The sequence below is a fragment of the Daucus carota genome, chromosome 1 (assembly GCF_001625215.2).
Source record: "Daucus carota subsp. sativus chromosome 1, DH1 v3.0, whole genome shotgun sequence".
Classification (NCBI taxonomy): domain Eukaryota; kingdom Viridiplantae; phylum Streptophyta; class Magnoliopsida; order Apiales; family Apiaceae; genus Daucus; species Daucus carota.
In genome coordinates, this window is record NC_030381.2 from 53,492,457 (window position 1) to 53,509,430 (window position 16,974).

The following is a 16,974-nucleotide window of genomic DNA, read 5'->3' on the forward strand; positions in this document are numbered from 1 at the left end:
GTTAAAAGTGTTTCGTAAAATTCAGAAAATCTAAACATCAAAGAAACTATTTGAAACTAAAAACGAAGTTTGACCATTCTAAGTAAGGACTGTTATTTATTAAAAATTAAATATTTTTCGAACACTAATTAATTTTATTAAATTTTCATAATATTCACAACTAAAAATATATTACGTTGACATTTTTATCGAAAGTTGCCAAAAGTTTTTATATAAATATTTTGGTAATTTTTAATAAAAAAATTTACAAAAATATTCATATTTTTAAATTTATTTTTAAAAATACCGTCAAAATTGCAACTGATATTACATCACAATTGATTTATGATTGATTTTCATATTCCTAGCCTGATAAACAAGATTGTACCATATTTTGAAAATTAATTTCTGCGGCTAACATATTCTTAAAAAAAAAAAAAACCCTTTTTAATATTATCCTATAAAAAAATAAAACAATGGTGGCGATGTTACGGAGTTGCAGTTCACACGTGTACCATGTTCCTCGGCACGTGCCAACTCACCTGCCACTTCTCGTACTTTCCATCTCCTCTGCAACTAACTACTTATAGCAGTGTTTATACTTACAACAACACTTACAAAGTCAAGCTCCGAAGCACCGCCGGAATCACTCGCCGGAAAATGGCCGGAAAAGTTGAAGCCGCCGGAGAGGATGGTCTGAAGCTCAGGTCTCGGTTCATTCATCTCTTGACCACTCGCCGATCTCCTCAAGGTCATTATCTCACTGTGTTGTGTTTGACTTTTTTGTGAATTGGCGTTGACTTTAGTTCGACTTTTTTCTAAGCTACTTAATTGTGCTTCCTTCGTTTCATAATACTTGTCCACTTTAAATTTTACAAAAATATATGTTGTAATGTGGTCAATGCACGTTGACATAATATATGTGTGAAAGTCAAAGTCAAAGTGGACGAGTAATTTAGGACGAAGAGAGTATATATACTCTTTTATTGTGTGATTGGGGTTTTTGTGATCTTGATTTGAATTGTGCTTGCTGAATTCTGGATTTATTAGTATTTTCGGGGTTTTCGAGTCATGTTCTTGTTTTTTGAGTGTTGATTTATTGTGATTTTAGAAAATGTGCTGGAACTGATTGATTTCATGATCATGAAGGTTTATGTAACATCCTATTTTTAGCATTGCCTAAGTACTAAGCAGTGTATTATTTTGAAAGATTGGGAGAAATATTTGCAGCTCGTAATGATCCGATTTGAAGGACTGTTGGAAATGCAGTCAAATAGTTGTTAATCTTGTGTTTGTTTTACTGTGTTTTTGATTGTGTTTCTTTTAGCCTTTAAGACTCACTTGGATCGGAATAATAATTTATTTAGAGTAAATGACAAAGTGGTGACCGTAGTTTTTCAAATTTTACAAGATGGTAGCTGAACTTAAAGAACTATATAATGGTGGTTGGAGTTTACTTCCGCCTTTTAAAAAGGTGGCTGCCGTGAACCTCCGTTAATTTTCCTCCGTTAACTCCAAAAAATAAAAGATTAAACGACAAAATGGTGGCTGTAGTTTTCCAAATTTTACAAAATGTTGGCTAGATTTCCACCATTTTGTCGTTTATTATTTTATTTTTTGGAGTTAACGGAAGAAAATTAACAGAACTTCACGGCCGCCACCTTATTAAAAGACTGAAGTAAACTCCGGCCATCATTATGTAATTTTTAAAGTCCAGCCACCATCCTGTAAAATTCGGAAAACTACAGCCACCACTTTGTCATTTACTCATTTATTTAACATGATATGACCTTTCAGTTCCTCTTACTGTGGAACCTGGAAAACCTGTTGCGGAACCCATGTATCAAGAGACTCCCAAGCCAATATTCAGTGAGGTTGAGATCTTCTTTCATGTGTTCTATTAATTGTTGCTAGCTTTTGAATGTCTCATTTTAAAGTTACCTTACCACTGTGATACTAGGCAATGGAATCTTGCCCAAAGGCAAATATTCCTAATTTCAATAAGCTACTCAAGGAGGAGAACTTGTATTTGACAACTGAGGTAAGCAGATAACGGATTGTTTCATCTGGAATATATCAGTTGTAAGATTAATCATACTATTTTATTTTATTTTTAAAGAAAGTAGGAAGTAACTTTGTTACTAAATCCAAGTTTAGTCATGTTTATGTAGGTAATCTTTAGTCGATTTATACTTAATTCTGCAGTATGCTGGCTACTTTAGTTCTGTCATACTACTTTAGTAGGCACTCGTACTTCCATCATCTATGCATGAAATTTTGAGCATTAAAGGACTTAATAGATGTCATTTGTATAATTAGGAAGGCGAACAAGGGCGATTGCCTGTGCTAATATTAAGTATAAAAGAAAGCACTCCTCAAAGAAGGCCGGCTATTGTGTTTCTTCATAGCACAAACAAGTGCAAAGAATGGCTTCGCCCTTTGCTTGAGGTAAGACTGATTTACAGTACTTTCTGAAGCCTGTCATCTTACACTGAAAAGTTTATCAAGTTTTCTAATTCATTTTTGTTGTTCAGGCATATGCTTCACGCGGTTACATAGCGGTTGCCATCGATTCTCGTTTCCATGGGGAGCGTGCCAGCAGTCTGACCACCTATCGCGAAGTTTGTGCTGAATCTTTTATGTTTCTTGATTTTGATAGCTATTTTTTACGCCATAGAAATTCAGACATTAATAAGTATGTTATACTATTGATAAGCAGTTGAATGTGAAGCACAAATTGGAAAATTATAGATATTTGGCATACTCTAAAATAAAGTTGAGAGAGTAGTATTTCAGTATCAAGTGTATACCGGCTTTAGGTGGTCTAGGGGCAGCAATTTACTTAATCTTTAGCTATTAGTCAAAGTATCTTGCTAAAACACTATTCATTATTACATTTACTCTTTTGCAGTCTCTAGTATCGGCATGGAAAAATGGTGATACAATGCCATTCATCTTCGACACGGTAAGATTCTGTCCATGTAGATATAGTAATACATATACATAAATCTTTCACATTTTTGAAGAATGTGTAAAGAGGCATGTAAATAGTATATCCACTTTGTCTTAGTTTACAAGTCCTGCATGTTACATCTGATAGAGTTCTGTGGAAAATTTTCAGGTCTGGGATTTAATAAAACTAGCTGATTATCTTTCACAAAGGGATGATATTGATCCGTCAAGGATTGGAATTACCGGGGAATCACTTGGAGGTTTTGGACATGAAACTTAAAAGTATAGAATTCAAATGTAATTGATGCTGTTATGCTGATTGGGTGATTTTACCTTGCTGTCCAGGAATGCATTCATGGTTTGCTGCTGCGGCTGATACACGTTATGCTGTAGTTGTTCCCATAATTGGTGTTCAGGTTGATCTTTTTCATATTTTTATCATTTGTCCTTAGTTTTCACAATGTGGATATATGTTGTCCGTAAAATGATTTTTCTAAGCATTATAAATTGCAGGGATTTCGATGGGCTATAGATAACGATAAATGGCTTCCCCGAGTAAACAGTATAAAAGCAGTATTTGAAGGTGAGGAACCTTAAAGAGAATGTCTAGATAAAAAAGATCACTTATCAAAATTCTGTATGCAGAATGTTTTCTATGCCCTGTGCTCCTGGCTTACTACCTGTTATATGCGAATTTGTCAAGATCAGCTAAATAGGCCAGGCCCATCAAAGGAGGTTTGTTCAGCCCAAGGAAGTCAAGATCCGTCCAGTCTCGAAATAACCCTGTCAAAAGATAGGGCGCGCCCTATCTTTAGGCGCGCCCACTTGCTGAGGAAAGTTCATTTTTATCATAATTCCGAAGGACAGTGAGGGATACTTTGTGTTTAGGGGGACGCCCTTGAGCATGAGTAGACCTCATTGTTGTATCAAGAAGACCCTACCTTGTAGTCTGGGGAGTTGTCCTCCTTGGGAGGTAGGAGATAGAAAGGAAGACACCCTGGAAGGTCCTATCTCTGTAGTCTGGCGGGTTGTCCCTGTCGGGGAGTAGGAGAGTGTCCTTACATTTGGGGTAAGCCCAAAGGGCTAGGCCTCATCGTATTGGGCCCCTTCCAGGAAGAAGATTCTAGAAGGGGAGGCCCAGCCCACATGGGTCTCTTAGGAGAAAGAACTACGTAACGGCTTGATCCCCTATAAATAGGGGTACGTAGGCAGATTGTAGGCATCGATCATTCTTGAGAGCTATTCCAGTTAGCAATCTCGAACCCTTTGCCTACAATTGCAGCCACCCCATAACAAACAACCAACCATCTCCTACATTCTCGCCAACAGAAATCTTGATCCACGTCGCGAACCTCATCTTTGTTGACCTACCAGTTTTCTCCGTTAACAAATTGGCGCTAGAAGGAGGGGATAGTTCAAGATTTTCCATCAAGGAGAAAGATGTCGAACCACGGCGAGACAACACCCGGTGGGAACCAACCCCCCGATCCCAGATCGGGGATAGGCGATAACCCTCCCGTCGACAACACGCCGGTCGGGAACGCCTCTCAGGACAGAGCAATCATCATAACAGACGGAGAGTCTGGTGTTATGAGACGACCCATCTCCGGCTCGCCGCCGATATTCATAAGCAACGAGGAGTTACTCAAGGAGTTGCATTACTTGAGAAACGAAGCAAGAGAACAGCAAGCGCTCAGAGAGCGAGTCGCGCAACTAGAGGCCCTGGTTCCCGGAACACATCGTTCCGGGAAGCAGCCCTTTGAAGAGGAAAGTCAGTCAGGTCATCGCGATGATAGAAGGGCTGTAATTGTTCCACGAAACTTATTCGCGTCAGGCGGCCAAACTACTACCGGAGGAGAGGGCGTCAGGGACGGAGGAAGACCCCCGCAAGATAGACGTGCGACCGCCCATCTGGAGGAGGCCAGTCGAGATGTTAACGCTCTGGCGGAAAGATATCGAGGAAGAGTCAGTAGGGCGGATCTTTTGGCCCTGATCAAAGATCTTGAAAGCAGACCTGAATATGCGAATACCGGGTCAAGAACGGCAGGCACGGGTCGAGAAGGACATAGGAAGGAGATTCCGCATGGATCAGACCCAAGAAGCTATGACAGATCGCAAGAACCCCGGGGTTTGGGAGGAAGATCGGAGCAAGACCCGATCGTGCTTGAAGGACGGCAGAGTCAGGGAGGAACGCGCGAGCATGCGACGTCTCCGGGCAACGGAAAGACTCATCATCAGGTTCCTTTTCTTGTCTCCTCTTTGTAAATTATCCTAAAAGTTACATTATATTTCGTTCTGGTAGTAGTAGGATATGTAATAATGAATGGTTAGGCAAATCTTGATCAGACCATTGCCGATCCGCATATTCAAGTCTCGTCTCAGGCCAATGCTCATGCCAATCCGCATATTCAAGCCTCATCTCAGGCCAATGCGCCCCCATCTGCTCAGACTCACGCCAATCAATCCAATCCTCTCCCCTCGGCAAGTGACTTCATGCCTACTGGAACGCTACCATCGATGACTCAGTCACAGCCAAACGTTCAGACCATTCCAGGCATCGGAGCCATTGATATCAACAGCCTAAGAAAACTTCTGGCACATTTTGATGGAAGCCAAGCGTCTCTTTCAAGCCAAGCCCTATCACCCTTCTCTGCTGAAGTGATAGAGGCTCCGTTGCCGGCCAATTACAGAAACACCACTTCCGATTTAAAGTTTCACGGCAACTCAGATGCTGTAGAGTTTCTTGGAAGATTCAATGTTGAGATGGGTGTCTACCAGATACCGGACCCTGTCAGGTGTAGACTTCTTGCGGCCACCTTCAGAGACAGTGCCTACCAATGGTTCCGGAAATTGGAACCAGCATCCATCACTTCTTGGACAAGCATGCAGACTATGTTCTTGACTCAGTTTCAGGCAACCGTCAAATACGCTCCACCGGTCACCACTCTGGCAAATATCAAACAGAAGGAAGGGGAGACTCTTCATGCCTACTTCAAACGTTTCAATGCAGAGTCATCCAATGTTCGGGGGGCAACTGATGAGACACTGAAGAGCTTCTTGGTGGCTGGGCTTCGAGTGGGAACTGATTTTTGGAAGCACTTGCAAGGCAATGATCCCAAGTCTCTTGCAGATTTATATGCAAGGGCTGAGGCATACAAAAATGTTGAACAGTCGCTAGCTGAGAGTCGGAAGAACGAGAGAAGCCCTGGTAAGACCCGACAAAAGAGAAGGGACCGGTCCCCAAGTCCAGAACAAAGGGGGAGGCGACGAAGCCCCAACCGGGTCAACACAATGTATAGAAGGAACTATACACCTCCTCGAGATCATGAAGAAAGGGAAGATCGCTGGACACCACTTGCCGCGCCAATCGATCACATCTTCGAAGTTAATCGTGACAAGGGACTCTTCCGCAGGCCGGCTCCACTAAATTCTTGGCAAGCCAAGAATAAGGACAAGTACTGTGAATACCACGAGTCAACAGGGCATGATACCCATGAATGTAGACAACTGAAAGAAGAGATTGAATTGTTAATCAAAGAAGGCCAGCTTAATGAATGGATAGTACGAGAAGCCCGGTCCCGACGGGATATTCGAGCCAAGGATAGAAGGGGGCTTGGCTATACTGGCGATCAAGAGAGGGGAAAGCAAGAGGATATCCAGTTCGTTAAGGAAGGAAGCATTCATGTAATCTTCGGAGGGCCACATTTGGCCGGTGAGGGGACCAGGGCAATGGAGAGATATGCAAAGGAGGCAAAAGGTAGGCCCCTTACTAATATACATAATTTGTCATCTAGACCGCCTAAAGTCTTTAGAGGTGAAGCCATTGACATTACTTTTTCAGAGGAAGATGCTAGATGGGTTCACCACCCGCACAATGATGCCCTGGTGATCGCTCTTCGTATTGGTCCAATGAATGTTCATCGTGTACTTGTTGATAATGGAAGTTCTGTCAACATTCTTTATTATGGCACCTACCAGAAGCTTGGCCTCCCTGATAAGGATATGAAGGTTGAGGATGTCTATATCTATGGATTTGGTGGAGAGGCTGTAAAGGTAAAGGGGACAATCCGGCTCCCGGTAACTCTAGGGGAAGGAACATGCTCAGCCACTCAGGTTATGGATTTTATGATTGTCGATCACGACTCATCACACAATGCCATTGTTGGGCGACCGTTACTAAAAGAGATGAGGGTGGTCACATCAATTTATCATTTGTCTATGAAATTCCCAACACCTGGAGGGATTGGAGTTGTGAGGGGGTGCCAATATGACTCCAGAGAGTGTTACTTGCAATCTCTTAAAGGTTTCAAGAAGGGTAGACCACTGAAAGAGCCCCTTGTTGCCAACACTGGTGGGGAGGTCAATATGACTTACTTTGTCCAATTTCCTGATGAGGGAGATAATCTCGGGCAATCAAAAGGAAAAGAACCAATGGAAGTGGATTCAGATGCCGAGCTTAAGCCTTGCTCTATATGGGAAAAAGGAGAGACATCTGGAACCAAAGAGGAGTCTGACCTAGACCCAAGGTTGCCCTTAGAGTCAACCAAGACCGGTCCGGCTGAAGATACCGTTGAAATCCAAGTTGGGGAGGCCGGAGAGGCCAAAACATTGAAGATAGGGTCTAAGCTGAAAGGAGAGTTGAAGGCAAGCCTTATCCGTTTCTTAAGAAGCAACTTGGATGTTTTTGCTTGGTGTCATGCTGATATGGTAGGGATCGACCCAGAAGTAATGAGTCACCATTTAAACATTGACCCTACCAAGAAAGGGATGAGACAAAAGAGAAGGCCTGTTAGTGGAGAAAGGGCTCAAGCACTGAAGGAAGAAGTTGACCGGTTGTTGGGTGCTAAGTTGATCAAGGAGTCGTTTTACCCTACATGGCTGGCTAACCCGGTCCTTGTCAAGAAGCCTAATGGGAAGTGGAGAACTTGTGTCGATTTCACAGATCTGAACAAAGCATGCCCAAAGGATAGTTTTCCACTCCCGAGGATAGACCAGTTGGTGGATGCCACAGCAGGACACGCTCTGTTAAGTTTCATGGATGCCTATTCAGGGTACAATCAGATACCCATGCATGAACCAGATCAGGAGCACACTTCATTTATAACTGACAGAGGACTATATTGCTATATAGGGATGCCATTTGGACTAATCAATGCTGGCGCAACTTATCAACGCCTTGTAAACATGATGTTTAAAGATCAGATTGGTAAGACTATGGAGGTTTACGTAGATGACATGCTGGTCAAGTCCAAGGAGGCGCAAGATCACATTCGGCACTTGTCTGAAATGTTTGACATACTTAGGAAGTATCGAATGAAGTTGAATCCCCAGAAGTGTGTATTTGGAGTTGAGTCTGGTAAATTCTTGGGGTTCATGGTAAATCATCGAGGGATCGAAGCTAATCCTGCAAAAATCAAGGCATTACTTGATATGAAGTCTCCTCAGAATGTGAGGCAAGTTCAGAGCCTTACAGGAAGGATAGCGGCATTAAATAGATTTGTGTCTAAATCCTCAGACAGATGCAAGGAGTTCTTTAAGGCTATCAAGGAGGCTGGGAAAACATTTGTATGGACGGAGGAATGTGAAGAGGCCTTCCAAAAGATAAAGGAACAATTGGGAAAGCCACCTCTCTTGGCCAAACCCGTAGAAGGGGAAACATTGATCTTATATCTGGCCGTTTCAAGATACTCGGTTAGCGCCGTCCTTGTAAAGGAGGAGAGGGATGTTCAACTCCCGGTATACTATGTTAGCAAAAGGCTATTGGATGCTGAAACAAGATACACTAGCATGGAAAAGTTGGTATACTCTTTGATCTTGGCAGCAAGGAAGCTTCGTCCATACTTTCAGGCACATAAGATTGAGGTAAGAACTTCATACCCTCTCCGTCAGATTATGCATAAACCAGAAGCAACGGGAAGACTCATGAAGTGGGCTGTTGAGCTAGGACAGTTTGACTTGGATTACAAGCCTAGAGCTACTATCAAAGGCCAAGCCCTGGCTGATTTCTTGTTGGAATTTGAGGATGATATTCAAGAGTGGGCAATAGTACCGTATAATCCAGTTGTTGAACCCATTAAAGGTCTTTTAGTGGAAGATGACACATGGTGGAACTTGCATGTCGATGGAGCTGTCAACTCTGACGGGGCTGGAGTTGGTATAGTTTTGGTTAGTCCCGGGGGGTGTCGGTTGTTGAGTGCCATCCACCTAGGGTTCCCCGCAACCAATAACGATGCAGAATATGAAGCTTTGATCAATGGTCTATCCCTAGCCATAGAGATGAAGGCCAGGAATCTTATCGTGTATAGTGATTCTATGTTAGTGGTTCACCAGGTAAACGGGGGGTTCTTGGCTCGGGGTTGGAGAACGAACTTATATATGACCCATACGCAAGAGCTGATGAAGAAGTTCAGAGAGGTACATTTGGAAAAGGTTCCTCGCGAGAAAAATGAAGGTGCTGATGCTTTGGCCAAGGCCAGTTCTAGAAGGGACACCAAGTTATTAGGAACCATCCAATTCTGTGTTCAAGAGAAGCCCAGTGTGACAGAAGCACAGAAGGTCACCCGGTTCAGAGGAGATCTGATGGAAGTAGAGAAGGAAGTCGTGGATACTTGGATGACTCCAATACTTAAGTTCATCCAGGAGGGTCAACTCCCAGAAAGTATAAAGGAAGCCAGAAGTCTCAGATACAAAGCAGCGAGATTTGTGATATATGATGGTGTCTTATACAAGAGGGGGTTTAACCAGCCGCTGCTGAAGTGCATTGCAGGGGAGGAGTGCAATTATATCTTAAGGGAAGTGCATGAAGGAATATGCGGCAATCACTCGGGGGGTAGTTCACTTGCACTGAAGATCCTTAGGCAAGGATATTACTGGCCAACGATGAGGAGTGAAGCAAGCAAGTTCGTGCAAGCTTGTGACAAGTGCCAGCGATTTGCCACATATTCATCTCGTCCTGCAGCAAGTCTGACTCCGTTACTCAGTCCATGGCCATTCGCTTTGTGGGGGATAGATCTCATTGGAGAGCTTCCAAAAGCCAAAGGAGGAGTCAGGTATGCAGTAGTGGCAGTTGATTACTTTACAAAATGGGCCGAGGCCGCGCCTCTAGCAACCATTACTGCTAGGAAGATAACAAGTTTTGTATTCAATTCAATCGTGTGCAGATTTGGTATCCCGTACAAATTGATATCTGACAATGGAAAACAATTCGACAGCAAAGAGTTGAAGAAATTGTGCGATGACCTGAATATAAGGAGGAACTTTGCTGCCGTGTACCATCCACAAAGCAATGGACAGACTGAAGCAATCAACAAGATCATCAAACACACGCTGAAGGCCAAGTTAGAAGAAATGAAAGGTGATTGGCCGGAGGAGCTTCCAATGGTATTATGGTCATACAACACTACGCCGAGGACAACCACTGGGGAGTCGCCGTTCATGTTGACCTATGGTTGTGAAGCAATGGTTCCAGTAGAGGTCGGAGCAGGTTCCTTTAGGAGAGACCACTTCCAGGAAGAGGACAATGTTGTTAACCAGAGGCTACATCTGGATATGCTGGAGGAAGTCAGAAGGGAGTCGCAAGTCAGGTTGGCAGCATACCAACAAAGGACAGCCCGATTCTACAACAGTCGAGTCAAGCCTAGACCATTCAAAGTAGGAGACTTAGTGTTGCGCAGGATGATGCCAGGGATGAAGGTGCCAGGTCACGGAGTGTTCGGGGCAAATTGGGAAGGACCCTACCGCATTCGGGCTGAGATCTTTGGAGGAGCATACTACTTGGAAGACATGCAGGGGGAGCCCATCTCTAAGGCATGGAATGCTGAGCACTTAAAGAAATACTATCAATAGAAGCAAGCTGTAATTGTTGAGAACAATAGAAGATGGAATGTATTTGCTGATCCACTGATGAAATAATAATACTAGTATAGTTTGCTTGATTCTGCCATTTACTCACATACGGCGCGCCTCATCTTAAGGCGCGCCCTCTGTTATCAACTTGGTTCCTTATTATTTTCAAAACATATGGCGCGCCATATCCTAATAAAGTAAAAGGAAGTTAAGTATTAAAGAAAAGCTTGCAGGAGGAATGGGCCAGTAGAACGATCATCACCTAGCAAGTAAAACTGCTATTCCGAGGTCACAAAGGCATCCAGATTGGGCGCGCCAAGTCATACGGCGCGCCACGGTATTACTTATGAATATTCTATAACATAGCATAAGTAAGGAGCACAGCTATATATGGGATAAAGTACAAGAAACGGACAAATCATGGAAAGTAAAACATTTGGCAGAAAATAGTTAATTAAAGGATTAGTACACAAGGGGCGCGCCCCAACATCAAAAGGTCAAAATCATGAAGGTAACAAGTTAACACAACTTGCAGGGTTACAGGGACCCGCACCCTAATAAATGTTTAAAGTAAACAAGCATAGTAATCAAGGATCTTGGGAAGAGTCTGGGTTGCCTTGCTGAGAAAGAACAGCCTCAGAAACTGGATTAGTTTGAAGAGGAGTCTTATCTGCGTTCTGAGTTTCATCTACGGCTTGCTCCAGTTGAAGAATTTCATCTTCACCATCAGGGCGCGTCCTCTGTGGTGAAGGCTGTTGAAGAAACTTACTTGCAGAAGCACCTGCAGCTTCCAATTCAATCTCAAGCCTCTTCTCCTCGATAGCCTTGGCCTCTTCCACCTTGAATTCCTCAATCCAAGCTTTGGTAGCAGGGAGAAACTTGCTCCAATCATACTCTGGATCAACGGCCAAAAATCCAGTAACATAACTTCTGAAGCCTGAAGCAAACGAAGAAGTCTCCACTGTCACCAGTTGACTCTGCAGGTCAGCAACTTGACCCTCCAAGGAGACCACCTTCTCGCTAGACGAGGACAGTTCACCAGCAGTATGGTTAAGCTCTATTCTGAGGTTGTTGGCATCTGTCTGCAGCCTGGAGATATCCTTCTCGGCTCTCTTCTTAAACTTCTCCAACTCCGCCTTCTCCTTCTCAACATCAGACAGTTGAGCTTTCAACTTAGCAGTCTCTTCTTTTGCAGCATCTAGGCGCGCCCTGAGCATCTCTGTATCAGATGGATTACAAGTTAAGTGAAAGAAAAGCTCAGCTGCGGCGCGCCTACATGCATCAGCCGCCTGATCACCATTCCTCTGTTGCCAGTTGCTGAATTTGGACGGTTCAATGTAGCCATCTGCAACTTTGGCAAACCAGTCCCCTGCAGCTGTTACTGGTGCCTCATAAGGGAACCCAGATGATGATGGTTGCATTCTTAGTTTCTTCGGGGTACGTTCATCCCCTTCCTGATTCTTCCTCTTGTCAACATTCTTCTTTTTGGGAGAGGGAGGCTTGGTTACCTGCTGACTGACAGATACTTTAGGTACCTGTTTAGAACTGGACGCGCCAGCATTTGAGGCGCGCCCACCCTTTACACCAAACCCGGCAGGAAGAGACATATCTGAAGGAATAATCAACAAAGAAGAACATAGTCAGTAGCAACATAGAATAAAGCATAAAAATAAACATGTTTGACAGATAAGACAAGTAGGGGGATATGCATAGTAGAAAACATAAATGAGTATAAGGAGAGGAAGGATAACCATAATCAGGCGCGCCCTGATCTACGACTTCATCAGATTCTTCCTCCTCCTCAACTGCAGGTTCCTCAACTGTTCTAGCCTTCCTTTTTATAGGGCGACCCCCATAGAAATCCTGGTATGAGCAAATATTCCCTACTGCTTCACTCAAGAATCCATATTCTATCAGACGTTCAGTGGTTACCAGATGGTTGATTACCTTGGCCTCATAAGGGAGATTAATAATATTCTCAGCACGCCTTTTGGCGCGCCCAGACAGAACAGATTGTTTTCTCTCAACTAGACATGAAAAGAGGGAAGAATGCTTAAGTACATGATTCATAAAGAATATCGAAAATAAGGCGCGCCTAGATAAGGAAGAAAGGCTTACTGGGTTGTGTGTTGAATTGAGTTCTAACTCTCTCATCCGGCCAAGTGTAGAAGAATGGCTCCTTCCATTTCTTCTCATTACTAGTTTTTCCTTCAGACCAGCCTGTAGAATTATGAGTCTTCCAAACCACTAGATAATAATATCCCAGACTGGACGCGCCCAATCTGAAGAAATAACTTAAATCTTCCATGGTGGGGGCGCGGTTGTTATGGTCACGATAGAGCATGTATAAAGCAATTGCTAGCTTCCATCCATTAGGAGATAGTTGGATCGGAGCAATATCAAACCATTCGATGATAGATTTAAAATAAGGATGAAGTGGAGGGCCAACACCGAGCCTCACCAACTTAGGAGTGAGCACCATCCTAGGGATGCGTAGGCGGGGGTTATAGTCAAAAATGTGAGGCCTCATCCACGGGTGAGGGCGCGCCCAGATGCAACCCTTATCGTAATATCTAAGACACCATTCAATTTCTGCCTTAGATGCAGTAGAAGACAGGCCAACACAAGCCAACTTGCCTGCTCTCTTACGTCTCTTCGCCTTCAATGCCTCACGAACCTCTCCTTCCTCTTCCCAGTCGAAATCTAATTCGCTATCCAGTATCTGGGGATGAGCATAGGGATTAGGAGATGGAAGTGGGGATGTAGGGCGCGCCTCATCAGATGAGTTATCTTCAGTCATGGCATGATAGAAGTTTCTGGCCTCCTCCTCGGCTGCAGCCTCATCAGAATCTTCTTCAGTATCATCAGCATCATCTTTCGCCTCCTCTTCTTCAGAATTGTCCGGTTGATCATCGTCAAATTCACCAATCTGATCCTTCCCAGAAGAATTACGAAGGTCTTGCTCATCTTGGTTTAGCAGATCGTCTATATCAACTTGATTGGTGTTTAACAGCTCAGGGGAGGAAGTCCCACTTTCGGCCATAGTTGTGGAAAATAGAGATGGAAAAGAACGCAAGGGAACAGGGGAGAGAGGATCTGGCGCGCCCAGAATAGCCAGCTGCAAAAGAAGAGGAACAAGTTGTAACAACTGGGCGCGCCAAGATAAAAGTAAAGTAGAAAAAGGGAGGATTTAATAAGCAAACCGAACATCTTAAAAGAAAGAAGTCGTATGAAAGCGGAAAGAGAGAGGAGACGGCTAAAAAATACAGGAAAGTTCTAAGCTACGGGCAAATAATATGTGTGCATAAGTATTCAAGAGGAAATGGATAAGGATTAATAAGTAGTTGAAGTCAATGGGCGCGCCTACAGATAGGGCGCGCCGTGAAGAGAAAGGAGAGATGAAACAAAATAGGGGAACATAGTTATGCTTCTACGACTTACCTCTACCTATCGGAGGAACAGAGGATCATATACCACTATTACAAGGCGCGCCTAGACAGTACTATGCAATCCAAAGAAACACAAACATCTATTTCAGATCAAAAATTTCCTAAACAAAGATCAAACAAAGATATATACATATATATATACAGTGAAAGCACGAAGAACAGCAAGGAAGATAAACGGTCATATGCATGGATCTAGCAAAATACTCGGTGAAATAGCAGAGAAAGGACAAGAAAATGTACCTTAAGCTGAGGAGAATCGTGGGCTGGTCTCAGAAATGGAAACGGAGCACGGACGAAGGCGGTAGAGCTCGGCAAAGAATAACGGCGGCGGAGAGAAATTTTACTGGGAATAAAAGATGAAAATGGAGAAGTGAAAAGATGAAACCCATATTTATACTCGGATAAAAAAGATGGAATTAAAATAAATCAAAAATAGCGGAGAATAGTGGGATACAGCTGTTCACGATAGGGCTTCAACGGTCGACAACATCAGGCGCGCCCAATCGTGTCACGCCCAAATCTGTTAAAAGATGTACAAAAGTAAATTGAAGAAGAATTAAGTAGAAAAAGGAAAGATATTCACAAAAGACAGGAAGATCTCGCCAACATTTTCAATGTTACCAAGATCTGGGGGGTAGTTGTTATATGCGAATTTGTCAAGATCAGCTAAATAGGCCAGGCCCATCAAAGGAGGTTTGTTCAGCCCAAGGAAGTCAAGATCCGTCCAGTCTCGAAATAACCCTGTCAAAAGATAGGGCGCGCCCTATCTTTAGGCGCGCCCACTTGCTGAGGAAAGTTCATTTTTATCATAATTCCGAAGGACAGTGAGGGATACTTTGTGTTTAGGGGGACGCCCTTGAGCATGAGTAGACCTCATTGTTGTATCAAGAAGACCCTACCTTGTAGTCTGGGGAGTTGTCCTCCTTGGGAGGTAGGAGATAGAAAGGAAGACACCCTGGAAGGTCCTATCTCTGTAGTCTGGCGGGTTGTCCCTGTCGGGGAGTAGGAGAGTGTCCTTACATTTGGGGTAAGCCCAAAGGGCTAGGCCTCATCGTATTGGGCCCCTTCCAGGAAGAAGATTCTAGAAGGGGAGGCCCAGCCCACATGGGTCTCTTAGGAGAAAGAACTACGTAACGGCTTGATCCCCTATAAATAGGGGTACGTAGGCAGATTGTAGGCATCGATCATTCTTGAGAGCTATTCCAGTTAGCAATCTCGAACCCTTTGCCTACAATTGCAGCCACCCCATAACAAACAACCAACCATCTCCTACATTCTCGCCAACAGAAATCTTGATCCACGTCGCGAACCTCATCTTTGTTGACCTACCAGTTTTCTCCGTTAACACTACCCTTGCACTATGTTCACCTTTTTCTAATGCTTAATGTAATATGAAACATGGGACACTTTTTTTAGCTAATTATGAAACATGTACTAAACACTTAAGTGGCCAAGATTTGTTATATCTGTTGCTTAAATTCGTAAATTTAACAAAACCAGCGTCTCTGAAACACCATTTGTTTTTTTCACAATTTCTACTAAAGATTGTGTATGATTTATATTTACTCTTGTGATTTTTGGTTGCAGAAGCACAGATTGATTTGAACAAAAGCGCAATCGATAAAGAAGTGGTAGAGAAGGTCAGTAGCTTATTCTTTTTTTTGCAGTATTATTTGCTCATAACTAAGCTACAATTTGGTGTTGATCTTTCATAAATCTGATGCCAAGTTCTAGTTTTAAAGACTTGTCAACATTCAATTGTGCCTTTCCAGATATAATATTTTCACTTCAAACTTGCATATTGATATTTCCCATAATTTACAATGCACGTGGAAATTGACCACATCTTGTCATTTTATTATATTATTTTATTTTTTGCAGGTTTGGGACAGAATCGCTCCAGGACTCGCCTCAGAGTTTGATGCACCCTACACCGTTCCTCTTATTGCACCACGCCCTCTCTTGCTTCTAAATGGTATAACCATTTCTTACATCAACTTGTATTATGTATGAGTTCCTTTTGACTTGGCGCAGAGACTGAAACATCTTTGATGCACGCAGGGGAAGAAGATCCACGTTGCCCGCTTGCGGGTCTTGACATTCCCAAGCAAAAAGTAGCCGAGGCATATGAAAATGCTGGTTGTAAAGATAAATTTAAGGTATGAACTATCTTAATATCCAGTCAGTATTGTGAGTTCACAGTCCAATTTTTTTTCACTACATTGTTAAATGCGTTCATTCAGTTATCACTCCTTTCTTTCTGCTATAATCTGTAGGTGATTGCGGAACAAGGAGTTGGGCACCAAATGACAGCTTCAATGGTAAAGGAAGCAAGTGACTGGTTTGACGAATATCTTTAATTGTAGCTTTTTTCTTGACAGTTTGAGAATACTGTCATGTGTCTTGTCCTATCCCTTCCCTGATTTCAGTAATTGTATTTTATGTTGCAACTTCAGCATAGTATTGTAAACTTTGTATTTAATCAACTTGTTCCGTTCTTGCTCACCCATGTATCCATTAATTCGATCTGATCTATTTTTTATCCATTTGTGTTTTTTTGTTAATGAACTGATAATTGCAATGTAGCTTTTGCAAACCTTACAAATTGTATATGGTCTCTACACAAGCTGGCAACTAATTGTTGTGTTCATGTGCATTGAGTTGTAGTTTGTAAAAAAAAAAAATAAATAACTATTTATGCATTCTGTTGGTAAAAGAGAAAAATTATGAGATGTTACAGTTGAAAAAT

At 42.8% G+C, this 16,974-nt stretch overlaps 2 protein-coding genes across 2 annotated transcripts; both read left to right on the plus strand.

Annotated features, from left to right (window-relative positions):
* The first annotated feature begins 466 nt into the window (after window positions 1–466).
* On the plus strand, window positions 467–16,789 carry LOC108203885 (uncharacterized). Its single transcript, XM_017373090.2, has 13 exons — window positions 467–730; window positions 1,777–1,853; window positions 1,940–2,020; window positions 2,299–2,427; window positions 2,514–2,600; window positions 2,891–2,944; window positions 3,101–3,191; window positions 3,277–3,347; window positions 3,445–3,514; window positions 15,813–15,865; window positions 16,107–16,200; window positions 16,287–16,384; window positions 16,502–16,789. The coding sequence occupies exons 1-13, from the start codon at window positions 496–498 to the stop codon at window positions 16,583–16,585; spliced, it is 1,224 nt and encodes a 407-aa protein (XP_017228579.1). The 5' UTR covers window positions 467–495; the 3' UTR covers window positions 16,586–16,789.
* LOC108203883 (uncharacterized) lies at window positions 4,372–10,913 on the plus strand. The gene is made up of 3 exons (XM_064088972.1): window positions 4,372–5,169; window positions 5,263–9,980; window positions 10,092–10,913. The coding sequence occupies exons 1-3, from the start codon at window positions 4,372–4,374 to the stop codon at window positions 10,774–10,776; spliced, it is 6,201 nt and encodes a 2,066-aa protein (XP_063945042.1). The 3' UTR covers window positions 10,777–10,913.
* Window positions 16,790–16,974: the final 185 nt, after the last annotated feature.